The 20,361-nt window shown below is 40.9% G+C and overlaps 1 protein-coding gene across 2 annotated transcripts in view; it reads left to right on the top strand.

The window, feature by feature from the left end:
• Nucleotides 1-20,361, top strand: part of waslb (WASP like actin nucleation promoting factor b) — a 41,560-nt gene that overhangs the window by 11,200 nt on the left and 9,999 nt on the right. Inside the window, exons 2-7 of one of the 2 annotated variants that reach the window (XM_079817918.1) lie at nt 4,456-4,590; nt 4,689-4,775; nt 6,836-6,932; nt 7,480-7,503; nt 14,590-14,800; nt 19,321-19,363. In XM_079817918.1, coding sequence (XP_079674044.1) covers nt 4,456-4,590; nt 4,689-4,775; nt 6,836-6,932; nt 7,480-7,503; nt 14,590-14,800; nt 19,321-19,363 — 597 coding nt within the window. The remainder of the gene's footprint in view (nt 1-4,455; nt 4,591-4,688; nt 4,776-6,835; nt 6,933-7,479; nt 7,504-14,589; nt 14,801-19,320; nt 19,364-20,361) is intronic. The other variant, XM_079817919.1, reaches the window with a different exon arrangement.

Below are 20,361 nucleotides of genomic sequence, written 5' to 3'. Positions count from 1 at the left end.
AGAAATAGCCACTGGTTCTGATTCCTCGCATCTGGTTCATCTCAAACAATTGATTTGTAAACTCGGCTGTATCCATGTTTCGTTTTGTTTCCTCATGTCTTGGAAAGCAGGATTTCGACATTCACATTTCAAATTTTCCTCCCATGTCCCATCCAGACACGCTGTTTAAAACAAACTGCAAAAACACATCATTCAGAAAATGTGATGTTATAGACATCCCGAGCTCATTAACATATCCCCGCCCACATTTGCTGTACATGGTAAACAAATAATCTTTTTTATTTGCAACTTCAGAAAACTTGGTTGTCCTTGATAACATGGTTGTTTACATAATATACAAGGGAAAATATATATTTTTTAAAAATGCAACAAACATGTTAGAATATTATATTTATATATTGTTGTTATATTATATTTATAGATTGTTATAATTATATTATATTTATATATTATGTTATATTTATAGATTGACATATTTTTATATTATATATTATATTTATATTAAATATAATATATAATATATAATATAACATATACATATACATATAATATAAATATAACAATATATAAATATAACATTATAAATATAATATAAATATAACAATATATAAATATAGATATAGCATAATATATAAATATAATATATAATATAACATAATATATAAAATGAATACAACAATATATAAATATAACAAATATAACATGTTATATTTGTTATATTTAAATATTGTTATATTCATTTTATATATTGTTATATTTATATTATTATGCTATATATTTATATTTTGTTATATTTATATTATTTATATATTGTTATATTCATGTTACATTTATAATTATATTATATTAATCACCATGGAATCACACTGGACAATTCTTTTTTTTTCTTTTTTTTCATAAATTACATTTGTACAGTAATCTAATTGCACTATTAAAGATGTAATTACTTTTTTAGAGAAACTTACCCAACACTGCTCTTGCAGCTTCTCTTCTCTGATGATGTGGGCGGGGCCAGCTGTCACTCACATGAGATCAGCCAATAGCAAACCACAACAATCCAATCAAATCCCCACAGACAAAATCAAGCCCCGCCCTACATTTGTTCTTGTTTGCAAAGCAAAAAGCACAATATGGAAGAAAAGACTAGCATAAATTCAGTTTTGTGTAATATAAAAATGTATCTACAATATAATATTAAAATGATGAGCTGTGTTCTTCGACTGCAGCCGTAATGCGCATATTGAGCCGTGTTCCTCATTCTCCTCATGATTAGTCTGAGAGTGTGTCTTCATTCTCTGCCATTGAGCGGCAGCTTCGTGAGGAGACTGTCAAAGGCCTTTCCCGTGAGCGCTGCAGTCTTGGCATCAATCACATCATCATGAGGCGTCGGGCGGTTGAATGACTGCGGTTTAATCATGTGCTCTATAGATTGATCAGCGTATGACCAGAGCAGTTAAACTATACAACCAGCGAGAGTTTTAGGGCATTAAAGTCCCCCTGAAATCATCACTTGAAGTTTTTGGGCTTTTAGTGTGAATATGTTGGTCTTACTGAGCTAGTGTGCTCCAAAACAATGACACTTCACATTTAGATTTCAAAATTTACCGTCTCTCACTTTCGCCAATGTGAATCAATGATTTTGATGACATCAGCTTCTCATCAGATTTTCTGTCCAATCAAATGCTCTCTAGAATCTGAAGCCCCGCCCAGTACATTATTAACAGACGCTGAGGCTGAAATCGGTCACTTGTTCACACATTTACTGTTTTCTACATGGGGGAATGGCACATAGTGCACAACACTATATAGGGGATGGGGAACGATCAGACAGTGCACTATATAGGGGATGGGGAACGATCGGACGGTGCACTATATAGGGGATGGGGAACGATCGGACGGTGCACTATATAGGGGATAGGGAACGATCAGACTGGGCACTATATAGGGGATAGGGAACGATCAGACTGGGCACTATATAGGGGATAGGGAACGATCAGACTGGGCACTATATAGGGGATGGGGAACGATCAGACGGTGCACTATATAGGGGATGGGGAACGATCAGACTGGGCACTATATAGGGGATGGGGAACGATCAGACTGTGCACTATATAGGGGATGGGGAACGATCAGACTGGGCACTATATAGGGGATAGGGAACGATCAGACTGGGCACTATATAGGGGATGGGGAACGATCAGACGGTGCACTATATAGGGGATGGGGAACGATCAGACTGGGCACTATATAGGGGATGGGGAACGATCAGACTGTGCACTATATAGGGGATGGGGAACGATCAGACTGTGCACTATATAGGGGATGGGGAACGATCAGACTGTGCACTATATAGGGGATGGGGAACGATCAGACTGGGCACTATATAGGGGATGGGGAACGATCAGACTGGGCACTATATAGGGGATGGGGAACGATCAGACTGTGCACTATATAGGGGATGGGGAACGATCAGACTGTGCACTATATAGGGGATGGGGAACGATCAGACTGGGCACTATAGAGGGGATGGGGAACGATCAGACAGTGCACTATATAGGGGATGGGGAACGATCAGACGGTGCACTATATAGGGGATGGGGAACGATCAGACTGGGCACTATATAGGGGATGGGGAACGATCAGACTGGGCACTATATAGGGGATGGGGAACGATCAGACGGTGCACTATATAGGGGATGGGGAACGATCAGACTGGGCACTATATAGGGGATGGGGAACGATCGGACTGTGCACTATATAGGGGATGGGGAACGATCGGACTGTGCACTATATAGGGGATGGGGAACGATCGGACTGTGTACTATATAGGGGATGGGGAACGATCCGACAGTGCACTATATAAGGGATGGGGAACGATCGGACTGGGCACTATACAGGGGATGGGGAACGATCAGACTGGGCACTATATAGGGGATGGGGAACGATCAGACTGGGCACTATATAGGGGATGGGGAACGATCGGACTGGGCACTATATAGGGGATGGGGAACGATCGGACTGGGCACTATATAGGGGATGGGGAACGATCAGACTGGGCACTATATAGGGGATGGGGAACGATCAGACTGTGCACTATATAGGGGATGGGGAACGATCAGACTGGGCACTATATAGGGGATGGGGAACGATCAGACTGGGCACTATATAGGGGATGGGGAACGATCAGACTGTGCACTATATAGGGGATGGGGAACGATCAGACTGTGCACTATATAGGGGATGGGGAACGATCAGACTGGGCACTATATAGGGGATGGGGAACGATCAGACTGGGCACTATATAGGGGATGGGGAACGATCGGACTGGGCATTATATAGGGGATGGGGAACGATCGGACTGGGCACTATATAGGGGATGGGGAACGATCGGACTGGGCACTATATAGGGGATAGGGAACGATCAGACTGGGCACTATATAGGGGATGGGGAACGATCGGACTGGGCACTATATAGGGGATGGGGAACGATCGGACTGGGCACTATATAGGGGATGGGGAACGATCGGACTGGGCACTATATAGGGGATTGGGAACGATCAGACTGGGCACTATACAGGGGATGGGGAACGATCAGACAGTGCACTATATAGGGGATGGGGAACGATCGGACTGGGCACTATATAGGGGATGGGGAACCATCAGACAGTGCTCTATATAGGGGATAGGGAACGATCAGACTGGGCACTATATAGGGGATGGGGAACGATCAGACTGGGCACTATAGACTGGGCACTATATAGGGGATGGGAACGATCAGACTGGGCACTATAGACTGGGCACTATATAGGGGATGGGGAACAATCCGACAGTGCACTATATAGGGGATGGGGAACAATCCGACAGTGCACTATATAGGGGATGGGGAACGATCAGACTGGGCACTATATAGGGGATGGGGAATGATTAGACTATATATGCACTATATAGGGGATAGGGAACGATCAGACTGTGCACTATATAGGGGATGGGGAACGATCAGACTGTGCACTATATAGGGGATGGGGAACGATCAGACTGTGCACTATATAGGGGATGGGGAACGATCAGACTGTGCACTATATAGTGGATGGGGAACGATCAGACTGGGCACTATATAGGGGATGGGGAATGATTAGACTATATATGCACTATATAGGGGATAGGGAACGATCAGACTGTGCACTATATAGGGGATGGGGAACGATCAGACTGGGCACTATATAAGGGATGGGGAATGATTAGACTATATATGCACTATATAGGTCTAGTGCTTCACTGTTAAATTTCCAATAAACAAACATGTAATATTATTAATAGCTGCGCTTAACAAAACAATGCAAAACAATAGTAATTTTATTATTAAATTAACTTGCCACTGCTCTTAAATCTCAAATGTTATTCTGGACCCTGCGATTGCAGATTTAGTTCAATCTTTTGTTTCCTTTGTGTGTGCAGAGTTTGTGTTCAGCAGTGGTGCAGGTCTATGGAGCCGACAGGAACTCGTCCTGGGTGAAGAAGTGCTGTGGCGTGGCCTGTCTGGTGAAGGACAGCCCTCAGAGATCTTACTTCATCAGGGTGTTTGATATTAAAGTAAGTCCACAGATGCTCCAGGGGTGTTTTTATGATTCCTCGTGTATCATCTTGCCCTTGGCATTAACTCTAAATTGTTTCTTATTCTGCTTTCACAGGAGGGAAAAGTCTTGTTTGATCAAGAGCTCTACAGCAACTTTTCAATCAGCAGCTCCAGATCTTACTTTATCACATTCGCTGGAGATGTAAGTGCTCAGATCTTGTACCTACATGCCCTTTGCGTGTGTGTGTGTCCGTGTTTTTGTGCCTGTTCTGTACACTTCTTCATCTCAGCAGACCGAAGGTATGTGCCACTGATAAAGCTGGAGCTGAAGTCGGTGTGAAACTGAAATTGGCTCCATTTGCTTTGATCATAAACATCTCTGGTCTTATTGTGTCTGAAAATTGTTTTGTCTTAGTCCTTTAGTAAATTGTAATGCTTGAGAAACTTTGAATTGCTACTGAAGCTAGAACCTCCAAACTCGGCTCAGACCTTCAGACTGTTCTGACTCGCGTTGCTATATCTTTTCAAACTGATCCGACTTATGGTTTTCCTAAAAATGAAGATTCTAATATGCTAAATCATGTTAGCAACGTACTAAATAATGCTAAATAAATGTTGAATCATCAGCAACTTGCTAAATCATGCTAGCAACGTGTTAAATCATGTTAGCAAACCTGTTAAATCATGCTCGCAATGTTTTAAATCATGCTAGTAACGTGTTAAATCATGCTAGCAATGTTTTAAATCATGCTAGTAACATGTTAAATCATGCTAGCAACGTGTTAGTAATGCATTAAATCATGTTAGAAACATTCTAAATTATGCTAGGAGTGTGTTATGCTGGCAAATGTGTCATGCTAGAAACATGTTAAATCATGCTAGCAAACATGTTAATCATGCTAGCAATGTGTTAAATCATGTTAGAAACATGCTAAATCATGTAAGAAAACATACTAAATCATGCTAGCAAACATGTTAATCATGCTAGCAATGTGTTAAATCATGTTAGAAACATGCTAAATCATGTAAGAAAACGTACTAAATCCTGTTAGAAACATACTAAATCATGCTAGCAAACATGTTAATCATGCTAGCAATGTGTTAAATCATGTTAGAAACATGCTAAATCATGTAAGAAAACGTACTAAATCCTGTTAGAAACATACTAAATCATGCTAGCAAACATGTTAATCATGCTAGAAATGTGTTAAACCATGTTAGAAACATGGTAAATCATACTAGTAAACATGTTAATCATGCTAGCAATGTGTTAAATCATGTTAGAAACACACTAAATCATGTTAGAAACATACTAAATCATACTAGCAAACATGTTAATCATGCTAGCAATGTGTTAAATCATGTTAGAAACATACTAAATCATACTAGCAAACATGTTAATCATGCTAGCAATGTGTTAAATCATGTTAGAAACATACTAAATCATGTTAGACACATACTAAATCATGCTAGCAATGTGTTAAATCATGTTAGAAACATGCTAAATCATGCTAGCAATGTGTTTAATCATGTTAGAAACATGCTAAATCATGTTAGACACATACTAAATCATGCTAGCAATGTGTTAAATCATGTTAGAAACATGCTAAATCATGCTAGCAATGTGTTAAATCATGTTAGAAACATATTAAATCATGTTAGACACATACTAAATCATGCTAGCAATGTGTTAAATCATGTTAGAAACATGCTAAATCATGCTAGCAATGTGTTTAATCATGTTAGAAACATGCTAAATCATGTTAGCAAGTATGTTAAACATGCTAGCAATGTGTTAAATCATGTTAGAAAAATGCTAAATCATTCTAGCAATGTGTTATCATACTAGCGAACATGTTAATATTGTTAGCAATGCGTTAAATCGTTTTAGAAACGTGTTAAAGCATGCTAGCAAACATGTTAATCATGCTAGCAATGTGCTATCTATCAATCATACTTTGAACTACGTCAAACTGAAAACCTTTAAGCTTTTAAAACTTTCTGTTCAGGCTTTCTCAAGCCGACAATAAAGTTTAGCTTGATAAACTTTTTTAAAGTATTGTTTTACTCTATAGCGGCTCATTACAAAAGTAAAATGAGTTGTAAATGGCTTTTTATTTTAAATTGTGTTGACGTTTATCAGTGCGACCAGCTGTCCAGTTTGAGTAACTCCTCTGAATCTGTGTTTTGATTGATGTCTGCTGTTTCACCAGAGTGTGTGTGTGTGTATATATAAAGCGTCTTTAATGTGTTCGTCCTCAGGCGTGCCAGATCGGCCTCAATTTTGCCAACGAGGAGGAAGCCAAGCGCTTCAGGTCTGCAGCTAATGATCTTCTGGGTAGAAGAGGGAGGAAAACCGGTAAATACAACAACAGCGTCTGTCTCTCTCCTTCACTTCATTTGTGTGCTGGAAAAAACATTATCTCCTGGTTTTCTTCTGCCGTGACTCAGTGGTTCCCCTCTTTGTCTGCTTCTATCGCTCTTTCTGTAGCACTAAATGCCACGCTGCCCGTTTTCTTTCTTCCTAACTAAGGCTACTCAAGCAGTTTGCGTGTTTCTTCGTGGCTTTGATGTCTGTGGGACACGCAGGGGTCTGTTCGTGTCGGTCTGCTTCTCATTAGTCTTCTCTTTAACCACTTCCCCTCAGTGTGTGTGTGTGTGTGTGTGTGTGTGTGTGTGTGTGTGTGTGTGTGTGTGGACTGACTCAGCAACTTCTGCCGGGACAAGGAGAGGATTGTGCATTTGAGGCTTTTCCGACAAACTAATATTAAATATCTCTCTGAGTGCGATCTTGCACCACTAAATCTCTCCTTCTTTCACTAATAAACCGTACATTTTTGAAGTCATGCACTGGTGAATTAACCGTTATTAAATATAATAACGGTTATCTTAATTTTGTCTTGCAGAAAAAAGACGCGACCCACCTAATGGTAGGTTGTTTACGTTAATTCTGTCTAGACTGAACTCTACATTGGACTGACGAGGTTTACCAGTTCAAATGTTTTTTTTAATGTCTGCAGATTCTTGTGCTAGTAGTTTATGAACATGCGTTGAATAATCAGACTGAATTATGCAAAGAAATGTCCGGGTCATATTTCACCCCAAAATCGGAAATTATATTATGTTTTTAGGACCATAATAATTTTGACAGTTAGCCTCAAAATTACTGCTGATTGGCTCACTCCTCCTCCCCGTCATGAGAGGACACGCCCACTACTGCTGATTGGCTCACTCCTCCTCCCCGTCATGAGAGGACACGCCCACTACTGCTGATTGGCTCACTCTCTCCTCCCCGTCATGAGAGGACACGCCCACTACTGCTGATTGGCTCACTCTCTCCTCCCCCTCATGAGTGGACACGCCCACTACTGCTAATTGGCTCACTCCCTCTCCTCCCCCATTATGAGTGGACACGCCCACTACTGCTAATTGGCTCACTCCCTCTCCTCCCCCATTATGAGTGGACACGCCCCTTACAGCTAATTGGCTCACTCCCTCTCCTCCCCCATTATGAGTGGACACGCCCACTACTGCTAATTGGCTCACTCCCTCTCCTCCCCCATTATGAGTGGACACGCCCACTACTGCTAATTGGCTCACTCCCTCTCCTCCCCCATTATGAGTGGACACGCCCACTACTGCTAATTGGCTCACTCTCTCCTCACCATCATGAGTGGACACGCCCACTACAGCTAATTGGCTCACTCTCTCCTCCCCATCATGAGTGGACACGCCCACTACTGCTAATTGGCTCACTCTCTCCTCACCATCATGAGTGGACACGCCCACTACAGCTAATTGGCTCACTCTCTCCTCCCGATCATGAGTGGACACGCCCACTACTGCTAATTGGCTCACTCTCTCCTCCCGATCATGAGTGGACACGCCCACTACTGCTAATTGGCTCACTCTCTCCTCACCATCATGAGTGGACACGCCCACTACAGCTAATTGGCTCACTCTCTCCTCCCGATCATGAGTGGACACGCCCACTACAGCTAATTGGCTCACTCTCTCCTCCCGATCATGAGTGGACACGCCCACTACTGCTAATTGGCTCACTCTCTCCTCCCCATCATGAGTGGACACGCCCACTACTGCTAATTGGCTCACTCCCTCTCCTCCCCCATTATGAGTGGACACGCCCACTACTGCTAATTGGCTCACTCCCTCTCCTCCCCCATCATGAGTGGACACGCCCACTACAGCTAATTGGCTCACTCCCTCTCCTCCCCCATCATGAGTGGACACGCCCACTACAGCTAATTGGCTCACTCCCTCTCCTCCCCCATCATGAGTGGACACGCCCACTACTGCTAATTGGCTCACTCCCTCTCCTCCCCCATCATGAGTGGACACGCCCACTACAGCTAATTGGCTCACTCCCTCTCCTCCCCCATCATGAGTGGACACGCCCACTACTGCTAATTGCCTCACTCTCTCCTCACCATCATGAGTGGACACGCCCACTACAGCTAATTGGCTCACTCTCTCCTCCCCATCATGAGTGGACACGCCCACTACTGCTAATTGGCTCACTCTCTCCTCACCATCATGAGTGGACACGCCCACTACAGCTAATTGGCTCACTCTCTCCTCCCGATCATGAGTGGACACGCCCACTACTGCTAATTGGCTCACTCTCTCCTCCCGATCATGAGTGGACACGCCCACTACTGCTAATTGGCTCACTCTCTCCTCACCATCATGAGTGGACACGCCCACTACAGCTAATTGGCTCACTCTCTCCTCCCGATCATGAGTGGACACGCCCACTACAGCTAATTGGCTCACTCTCTCCTCCCGATCATGAGTGGACACGCCCACTACTGCTAATTGGCTCACTCTCTCCTCCCCATCATGAGTGGACACGCCCACTACTGCTAATTGGCTCACTCCCTCTCCTCCCCCATTATGAGTGGACACGCCCACTACTGCTAATTGGCTCACTCCCTCTCCTCCCCCATCATGAGTGGACACGCCCACTACAGCTAATTGGCTCACTCCCTCTCCTCCCCCATCATGAGTGGACACGCCCACTACAGCTAATTGGCTCACTCCCTCTCCTCCCCCATCATGAGTGGACACGCCCACTACTGCTAATTGCCTCACTCCCTCTCCTCCCCCATCATGAGTGGACACGCCCACTACAGCTAATTGGCTCACTCCCTCTCCTCCCCCATCATGAGTGGACACGCCCACTACTGCTAATTGCCTCACTCTCTCCTCACCATCATGAGTGGACACGCCCACTACAGCTAATTGGCTCACTCTCTCCTCCCCATCATGAGTGGACACGCCCACTACTGCTAATTGGCTCACTCTCTCCTCCCCATCATGAGTGGACACGCCCACTACAGCTAATTGGCTCACTCTCTCTCCTCCCCATCATGAGTGGACACGCCCCCTACTGCTAATTAGCTCACTCTCTCCTCCCCATCATGAGTGGACACGCCCACTACAGCTAATTAGCTCACTCTCTCCTCCCCATCATGAGTGGACACGCCCACTACAGCTAATTAGCTCACTCTCTCCTCCCCATCATGAGTGGACACGCCCACTACAGCTAATTGGCTCACTCTCTCTCCTCCCCATCATGAGTGGACACGCCCACTACAGCTAATTAGCTCACTCTCTCCTCCCCATCATGAGTGGACACGCCCCCTACTGCTAATTAGCTCACTCTCTCCTCCCCATCATGAGTGGACACGCCCACAACAGCTAATTGGCTCACTCTCTCCTCCCCCATTATGAGTGGACACGCCCCTTACAGCTAATTGGCTCACTCCCCCTCCTCCCCCATCATGAGTGGACACACCCCCTACTGCTAATTATCTCACTCTCTCCTCCCCATCATGAGTGGACACGCCCACAACAGCTAATTAGCTCACTCTCTCCTCCCCATCATGAGTGGACACGCCCACAACAGCTAATTGGCTATTAGTGCGTTGTGCAGCTCATTCCAATCCACTTTCAGCAGCATCAGCAGCGGTTCTCAGAAATTGCGTACTGCACCTTTAAACACATACAGGCACATATAATTCCATTATATCCCATTATCATGTGTAATGCCATAACGTGGTCTTCACAGTGTCATGTGAAGTGTCACATGTCCCCAGGGGCTGTCAACTACCCCGCTAACGTATGTTACCAGCTCATTTGCGCTTTACCATTCATCCACCCAGAGGCAGAAATCCAGCTATACTGGGAACTCTGGCAGCTCTGTCACTCCCCTCAGATATATTGGGCAGTGCTGATGTTTTGAAGTAGTAATATGAGGTTTATGAGATGGGTTAGATTTGGTTTTTTTTTTCAATGAAACCGCACTATTTTGTGTGTGTGGGGGTATTATCCTTGTAGTTAATCCGTTTGAGAGCCGGTTGTATGACTTTAACCGCCTGCTTGACCTCTAGTTGGATGTTTTGACAACAGCAGGGTTGATCTTTGGTTTAGTCCCCCAGTTTGCGCCCTCTGTCTGCCTGGAGGGCTTTTTGTTGTTGTTTCTCAATGGAAGCGTGTCCTCGGGAACCCAGGAGATTTGCCAAAGCTTATTTCTGGCTTTGACTGTTATGTAAAATCCAGCGGTCGTGTATAATTTCCCGGGATTAAAACAGGGCGGGGCTTTACGGCCTTCAAATGCAGGCAGAGAAAAGCGAGAGCAGGCTTTCACATTCAGAGATGATGTTCTGCACCACCTTTTTATCCGCGCCGACGGATGAGAAACTAGACGGGGCTTCGGATTCGGGAGGTTGCCTGGCTCCCCTGCAATGCCTCGTACTCCCGCAGGATGAGCTCTATGGGCCGTTCTCCGACCCTGCGGCGAACCTGCGACACAGTGAGCGCACCTGTGTGGTGATGGGGAAAATCCTCCTGAACGTGGGTTTAGGGGGCGGAGACATTAGCGGACGCTTTAGCCCGTCGTTTTTACTCTCGCCTGCGAACCGTGTCCAGCGCCAGGAGGAAGGTAAGTTGCGACCTGAAGTCTTAAATAATTGGGCAAGATGGAAAGAAGATTTATCGGGCGGTTTAAGTCGTTAAACCTGTTAACCGTCACCCCCATTTTTGAGCATAGATGTGATTTATCAAATGCTTGGTCTCTTTTTTAAAGACTCTTTTTAGAATAATGATCATTAGTTGACATGAACTAATAATGAACTGCACTTATAAAGCGTTTATTAATCTTTGTTAATGTTAATTTCAACATTTACCAATGCATTATTAAAATCTAGTTAACATTAGTTAATGCACTGTGAACTAACATGAACAAACCATGAACAGTTGTATTTATATTAACTAACATTAAAGCTACACTGTGTAACTTTTTTAGTTTATTCTTAGCTAAAAACACTTAGTTCTTTCAAAAATATGTGCTCATTAATGTATATTTACTTCTTTCAAGTAATAAAGTATTCTCGTAAGTTTATAATATGCCATTGTAAATACATACGGGTGAGGGTTCGAATGCGGGTCGCCATGTTGGCCCTCCATCTTGAAAGTACATTAGCCAAAGAGGGACATACCCGTAAATTCAAGCTTCGCCTTTCGCGTTTTAACACTCGATGGCACCGTGTCGAATGTGGACGAGGTTAAACTAGAAGCCATGTTAATCTTGGACTAAATCGGCCACCGTAGGAGTTAAAACGAAATCGGAATTGAGAGGAAGAGAAACTAATATTCACTGGATGGTCATATACCTTTTCACCGCTAGATGGGGGAAAATATCACACAGTGTAGCTTTAATGAAGATTATTGGGTAACACTTTAGAATAATGATCATTAGTTAACATGAACTAATAATGAACTGCACTTATAAAGCGTTTCTTAATCTTTGTTAATGTTAATTTCAATATTTACTAATGCTTTATTAAAATGAAGTTAACATTAGTTAATGCAGTGTGAACTAACATGAACAAACCATGAACAGCTGGATTTATATTAACTAACATTAACAAAAATGAACAAATACAGTAACAAATGTATTGCTTATGGTTAGTTCATGTTAGTTAATACATTAACTAATGTTAACTAATGATTCTAAAGTGTTACCGATTATTGCTAGAAAATCAAAGCTCTAGCAGGATTTAAAGTATCATTTACCATTGTAACGCAATGTTCAATTTCACGGGATAAGTGTTTAAGGCGAGACACGGCAGGAAAAAACATCGGTTTTTTTTCATGCAGTGGTCAATTTTGAGATTTTGGGCCAGTTTGCTCCCTTAAAGGACAACTCCGGTGAAAAAATGAACCTAGGGTTCCCGAGTAGATCGTTCTCTGGGATGCGTTTTCATGAAAATTGAATGTAAAGAGTTTTATCTCTAAAAACAGATTAGCTTATAACACTAGTCTATGGGGCACAGAATAAGTCAAATTAAACCGCTAGTTAATACCACTAACAAGGCTCAAAATAGCCTCACACTAACACAGTAGCATAATGAGGGTCCCTACATGCAAACCGAAGCATTGAGAACTTTGTAAGTGTACAAACAGTTTAATAAGAAGATACTTTATAAAGACAGTACATTACGCGTATACAGACAGCAGCCATCTTGGAAAACCGTCTCGACGAGTCGCGCCTTTAGATTTCTACCCGAAATCATCAAAAGTTATTCTAGCGCGAGCTCCCGTGCCGTCTCCATTCACAGAAACATGTCATGCCTGGTATCATTATAAAGCTCTCAGTCTCACACACAGCGCTGGCTAATCCAAATATGGCCATTTCCTTTGTAGAACTAACCAACCGCGAAAGTTTGCAGCCGGAAACCGCTTCCTTGTGTATTCTCCGCCTGAGAGAAAGTGCAGACAACGCCGAAATCAGCTCATAAACGCTCACAGAAAAGTAGCAAGAGCTGGTGAAAGAAAGTAAACAACAACAGATTGGACGATGAAACCCCGTCAGAATTGGATTAAAATAGTTATAGATGGACATACAACAAATACTGGACAGTTTGTGTGGCTGTTGTGTGTGTTTGTTAAGGTAGTTCTCTTCAGTTTAAGGCTATTGCTATTAATAATTTATTCATTTATCAATTTCCATGTGTTTTGAATATTATACACTACTGATATTAATGAACTGAATATATATATTTTGTTTGTAGGTTGGGGGTTTCATAGAAATGTATGCAGTTATACAATATAAAACTTCTCAAAATGAGTTTTTTCTCACACTCAGAGTCAGATTATCCCCTTCAGTAGCACCAACTCTTCCAGTCTTATCCTGAACTATATTCTGAAGGATTTTACAGAGGGATTTGTTGACATATTCCTATCCTGAGTTATAGGTCCTTTTACTTCAAAAAACATGGCGGAAATTGATTTTTTTTTAAGGCTATTGTCAGTATTCTCTAATTTACTAAAGCACAAAATCAGATACCCAGAATCCCCTCAGTTAAAGCCTTCTCCTCTAATATGTCAACCAATAGAACCAATCATTTTAAACCTGGTCCTTTCCAATTTCCAGATTTAGTTTTTGGAAATGTATGCAAATGAGTGTATATTTAAGTTATATAAGGCCTCATTTGCATATTAAAACATTAATTTAAACTAGGGCTGTCTAAAGATTAATCGCGATTAAACGCATCCAAAATAAACCATTTTTTTTTTTAAATTACAAGATATCACTGTGAAACTTCTCCAGTTTATTACTGGCATAAACTATTACAAGTTTTGTTTAAATTAGGGCTGTCAAAAGATTAATCGCGATTAATCGCATCCAAAATAAAAGTTTGTGTTTACATAATATATGTGTGTGTATTTATATATAAATAATAATTAACAGAGTACATTTACATGTGTATTTATATATAAATAATAATTAACTGAGTACACACACATATATTATGTAAACACAAACTTTTATTTTGGATGCGATTAATCGCGATTGCCTGTAGTGTCTTGCCTTAAACTTGCGAATGTTGTCTGGACACTGACAGGCCGTAAAAAAAAGAGCATTAACTTAAAAAAAACTAAAGTGTTTGATTGCATCATTTAAAACATGAATTTGATTGTGTCTGTTTCAGGACCATCGGGACTTTCGGGACTTTCGCTTCCAATGGCGACGGTGGACATAAAGAACCCCGAGATCAACAACCAGCGCTATCAAAACAACACTCAGATGAACAACATCAACCTCCACAGCAACTTCAACAGGAAAGACAAAGCCAAAGGCAAAATCAACAACAAGAAGAAGAAAATATCCAAAGCGGAAATCGGCACGCCGAGCAATTTTCGGTGAGTCGGCTTTAATGCATTGTTGAAGCAGTGTTAATTTTGAGAGCAAATTTTGATTTAGTTTTAGTTGTAGTCTTTTGATTAAAATGCCATTTAGTTTTAGTCATATTTTAGTCACCTGAATTGTTTTTAGTTTTAGTCGACTAAATCTAATGAGTTTAGTTCAATTGTAATACATTAAGCATTTAAGCGTTACATAACCGACTGTCACTTGAACTGACATTTTGACATTTTGTTTTTGACATTAAAAATACACGAAAGAGCTCAATTCATTTTTTTGTTTGTTTTTTAAAAACATCTATATAGTTTTTATAACTTTGTATTTCTTCTTTAGTTAGTAGGCCATATCAGGTTAAGCTAAAGCTTCAAATAAGTTTGTTTATTTATTTAATTTCAGTTAACATTTATTTAATTTCAAGTAATGAAGATTTTTAGTGAACTATTATAACCTGATACTGTATTGAATATGTGTCAAATACGGCTCTTTCCTCCTGACTATGAATTAAATGGTAATTAAATTAAATACAGTTTATTGTGTAACCAAAAACGAATATATAATGCATGATTTTAATTATAAACAAGCTCGAAATACACCGGGACTCTTATTTTGAAATGCCTGTGCCTTACTATTGCAGTTGCAGGAGCTCATTCAAGTTCAGATGAAGGAAATATGCGTTGTTACAACCGTTTAAAACATATTACTATATAAACATTGTAAAGTAAACATTTGTCATTATTCATCAGCATTAGTTCATAAACAATGGCCTGGCATAAATGTGTGTTATTCAGTGATTGTGAGCCGCTCTGGATTGGGGGTGTGTGAGCCTGTAGTGTGTTTTCCAGCGGTTAGATCAGCATCTGTTACACACGACATCAGTTCTGACCCGATCTCTTCCCTAATCGTCCCTCCCTAACATTTTCGTCTCGTTTTTATTTGTTGACGAAAATGACAGTTGATTTCCGTCATAGTTTTTGTCATCCAACACTAGTTTTTATTTAGTTATCGTCTCGTTTTCGTCAGTGAAAAAAGGTCGTTGACGAAAATTATTAATCAACGAAATGAACACTGTGTTGAAGTTGCTGGATGTTTTGCTTGGTTTCCTCCGGGTGTTAAGATGCGGATCACAAGTCGACGAGGGACACACATTCCCATTTACACCTGGTGTTTAAATCCGTCTCTTCTGTCCTGATTTCTTAGAGGGGAGCGTCTATCTTTCGATCTCTAAATTAGCTCACACTATTTATATATGAACGTGAAAGGAGATCATGGGAAAACACAAGGAGAGCATCAGCTTTCGTTTCTGCTCTGATAGACGCAAGAGTGTGTGTGTGTGTGTCAGAAATCAGAAATGGTGAGAGAACATTGGTACTTTTTTCATCTTCAAACCAAACTTGGGTCTCCAACCGTCAACGTTTACATCCCGTCAGACTAGCGCGCGTCCCATAGTTCACACATTAGGTCAGTAGGCGGAGAGTAGGGGGTGTTTTAGTTCATTTGACCACATGAGCGTCGACACCATAGATATCCATAATAAAGGCTAGATGTCTTACGGCGGAGTGTCTAACCTCATCAGCGGCGGCCATCTTGTCACAGGCAAGCTTTTTCTGAGGTATGTAAGGCGTAACAAATACTCTTATCTCGCTGAAATCTTGACCGATTTACAAATGGTTTGGTTTCTTACAAACGTTATTAACGTGGCTATAATTCTGGATGCTTGAACAAATTATTCACAACTATGCAGTGTCATAACTACATCTCTGACGTTTATAACAAACCAAACAGTTTGAAAATCGGTAGAAAATTGTGCACGTTATGGTTATTTAAAAAGTACACGCACCATTAAAACACAATGTTAGGAGTGAGCGAGCTGACTGTGACAAGATGGCCGCCAGGTGTGGACGTCGACCTCCATTGGCCGAGACATCTAGCCTTTATTATGTATATCTATGGTCTACACTATGAAAGCCATGCGTTTTCGACAAGCTCTAGAAGTTTGATTGTTTCCTCAATGCGGAAAATGCAGACGAAATCGCAGATTCCAGTCATAAAAGTGGAATTTATTGTATAACGAATTTCACAGGATAAAATTTTAGGCATAAATAAAAAGCAGGTCAGTACACTTAAATAAAATCACAATATAGACTAGTGTCTGTGAATATTAAACCGAAAATTTAAATTTAAATATTAACCCTGCATGAGCTGCGTGTGTCTGTGTGAATGAATGGTTTCGTCACACACACACACACACACACACACACACACACACACACACACACACACACACACGCGCGTGACGCTCAGTGTTTTCAGCCTTCATTCTGCATGAACTTCATCTCCAGAGTCACTTCATGAGCATTTTACCGCTTCATTTGAGAAAAACTATCGTCAAATCATAAACACAGAAACTCAAAAGCCAAAATAAAAGTTAGGTTTAACTTTAAGAAATTGAGACGGAGAAACTGAGAAATATATTACTGTTGTACAGTAGAACATTTAGAATATAATAATACAACTAACATAATAAATTATTATTGCAACTTTATTTGAGGAATAATGACATTTTTTTTTCTTCCGTGTTTTAATTTTAACAGTAAAGCTCTGTTGTGCTAGCCTGACGTCGTCATACTCAATTCTAGTCAGAATATGAGTCTGATCTGCTCCGTTGGGCTGTGATTATGGGGTGTGTTTCAACCGAACCAGGAAAGACCTCAATTGGATAGACCTACAACCAATCAGAGCAACGGAGCGACCGAGCGACGCATAATGTTAGTTGTCAAATGTCAACAGAACTCAACTGCACTGTGTTGCCAAGTCTGCGGGTTGAAGCGACCCAAATTATGTGATATACAGACCCAGGAATGCGAATTTTAGCCGCAGTCCTTCCAAAATAACACATATTTTACCCCCCAAATGCCTTTTTTCCCCGGAGAACCCCCTTGGAAAGCTATTGGGCTTGTTTTTGGCTAGTTTTGAGGAACGTTAGCAATTGGGCGGGTTTTGTTGTAAAAACTTGGCAACCCTGTCTGCACGCACGCTGGACTAACGTTAGAAGAAAAAGATGAGTGTAAACGAACTTTGCCGGTGTTGTAAAAAAATAATTTAAGGATACACGGAGTACTTACCAACACCATCATCATTTCTGAGAGAAATAGTAAAGGTGAACGCATATACGAACAAGTTCTCCGTTTAGGATTAGAACAAATTCAACCCAAGCGCTCTTTGATGACGTGGATGATTACGTTACTGTTGATCATCTGTCCATCATCGTCTAAAGCCCGCCCTGATGATTTCATTGGTCCGAACAGCTTCTGTTCGGGCATAATTACTCCTCTATGGAGCGAGTCCAGACCGAACTGCCCGAGTAAAAATGTTGTGGGCGGGGCTAAGTTCGGCTGGCATCCAGGCTACTGTTGTGCAGCACAATGTTTAATTTCGTATGATTAAAATATTAATTAAATTAATGTTTTATGCCTTAATTTGATTGCCAGAAGAAGAAAAAAACATTTTAATAGAAATGAAAAAAATAATTAAATAATTCTTAAAATAAATGATAAAGAAAAAAATTATAAATTGATGTTTTTATGACTTAAATTATTTAGACATGCTTTTTGATTATTACAATTTAATTAAACCGTTCAAATGGAATCCAGAAAGCAGAATTTGGTAAAAAATAAAACTGAATTTGAGAAAAAACATAATTTATTTCATAAGGCCCTAAACATGTAATTTTTGTTCAACTTTTGATGACTTGCTGTTCATTTGTATACGTTTCATGATTTCAATTAATTAGACATGCTTTTTGATTAATACAGTTTTATTTAACTATTAAAATGGTTTAATAAAAATAAAAAAAGCAATCCAGAATAATTAACACGGAAAAAACTTAATTAAAACGGTTATGCAATTTATTAAAAGTTTACCAAAAATTGCATGTTAAGAGTCCTATGACACTTTTCTTGTCTTTTTTTCCTCATATTCGGTTTCCTTTTTTTCTTTTCTTAATTTTTCAGAATTTTTTTTTCTTTTCGGTTTTTTTTTTTAGACTACATTTAAATGGCTGATCCAAAAGCAGGCCTAATTAATTGAAATCATGAAACATACAATTTAACAGCATTTTATTAAGTTTTTGTTTCATGATTTAAATTAATTAGACATGCTTTTTGATTACTACAATTTTATTTAACCATTAAAAATTGAGTAAAAAAAAATGAATTTTGGAAAAAAAATAAAACTGAATTTGGGAAAAAAACAAAACTTTCATTTGGGCCCTAGAAGTGGTCAAAAGTGGACACGCTCAAAATGTTTTTTAATATTAATACCCGGTGTAAACAGGGCCCATGTTGTGATTGGAAGTGTAATCGGATGGACATCCCATGTAATATATCCCAGACGTGATAATCTGGCCGCTGTATTCCAGGAATCATGCTAAAGAGGGATGAGACCTCCGTGACCATGTTTATGTTCGATGATGATGATGATGTTTTTTAATCTCCGGTTAATGCGTGTGTTTTTTTCCCAGGCACGTTGGGCATGTTGGATGGGATCCCAACACAGGCTTTGACGTGAGTATTGCATGTTTGAGTTTAATGCGAAACACGTGAAGTTCGGTGATGCATGTCATCTTAAAATGTCATCACGGATCAGAGGTCATGGCGGGATATGATTCACAAATGCACCTCTTACACAATGTGATTGCAGGGGGTGTATCTTCATAATCCAAAGCAATCATTCTCCCAAAATTCAAGGATCATATTTCAGTGTGTATTAGATCTGTGTGCTCTAGTTTTTAATTTTAACTCCCCCTGAATGAGAGATTACATAAAGGGGATTTATTCAGGGTTATGGTGTGATTGGCGCAGGGAAGTTTTTCATTATCAGAGGACAGAATTATTAACATTTTAACGGCACATTCGTCTGTTTCTGTGCTTGAGGAATTTGCTGAAATGAAGTACACTATATTGCCAAAAGTATTGGGAAGCCCCTCCAAATCATTGACTTCAGGTGTTCATGGCCACAGGTGTATAAATCAAGCAACATTTCTACAAACATTTGTGAAAGAATGGGTATTCCACGCTCAACTGTTAGTGGTGTTATAACAAAGTGGAAGCATTTGGGAACAACAGCCATGAAGTGAAATCACAGAGCGGGGTCAGCGCATGCTGAGGGACACAAGTCGGCAACTTTCTGCAGAGTCAAGAGCTACAGACCTCCAAACTTCCTGTGGCCTTCAGATGAGCTCAAGAACAGTGTGTAGAGCTTCATGGAATGGGTTTCCATGGCTGAGCAGCTCATCCACGCCTTACATCACCAAAGTGTGGGATTCAGTGGGGTAAAGTGCGCCGCCACGGGTCTCTAGAGCAGTGGAGACGTGTTCTCAGGAGTGACCAATCACGCTTCTCTGTCTGGGTGATCCGATGGACGAGTCTGGGTTTGGTGGTTGCCAGGAGAACTGGACTTGCCTGAGTGCATTGTGCTGAGTGTAAAGTTAGGTAGAGGGGGGATTACGGGGTGGGGTTGTTTTTCAGTTAAAGGACAACTCCGGTGAAAAATGAACCTTGGC

This window comes from Gobio gobio (genome assembly GCF_949357685.1).
Source record: "Gobio gobio genome assembly, chromosome: 5".
NCBI lineage: Eukaryota > Metazoa > Chordata > Actinopteri > Cypriniformes > Gobionidae > Gobio > Gobio gobio.
Note: the sequence above shows the minus strand (reverse complement) of the source record. Positions and strands in the feature narration are given on the sequence as shown.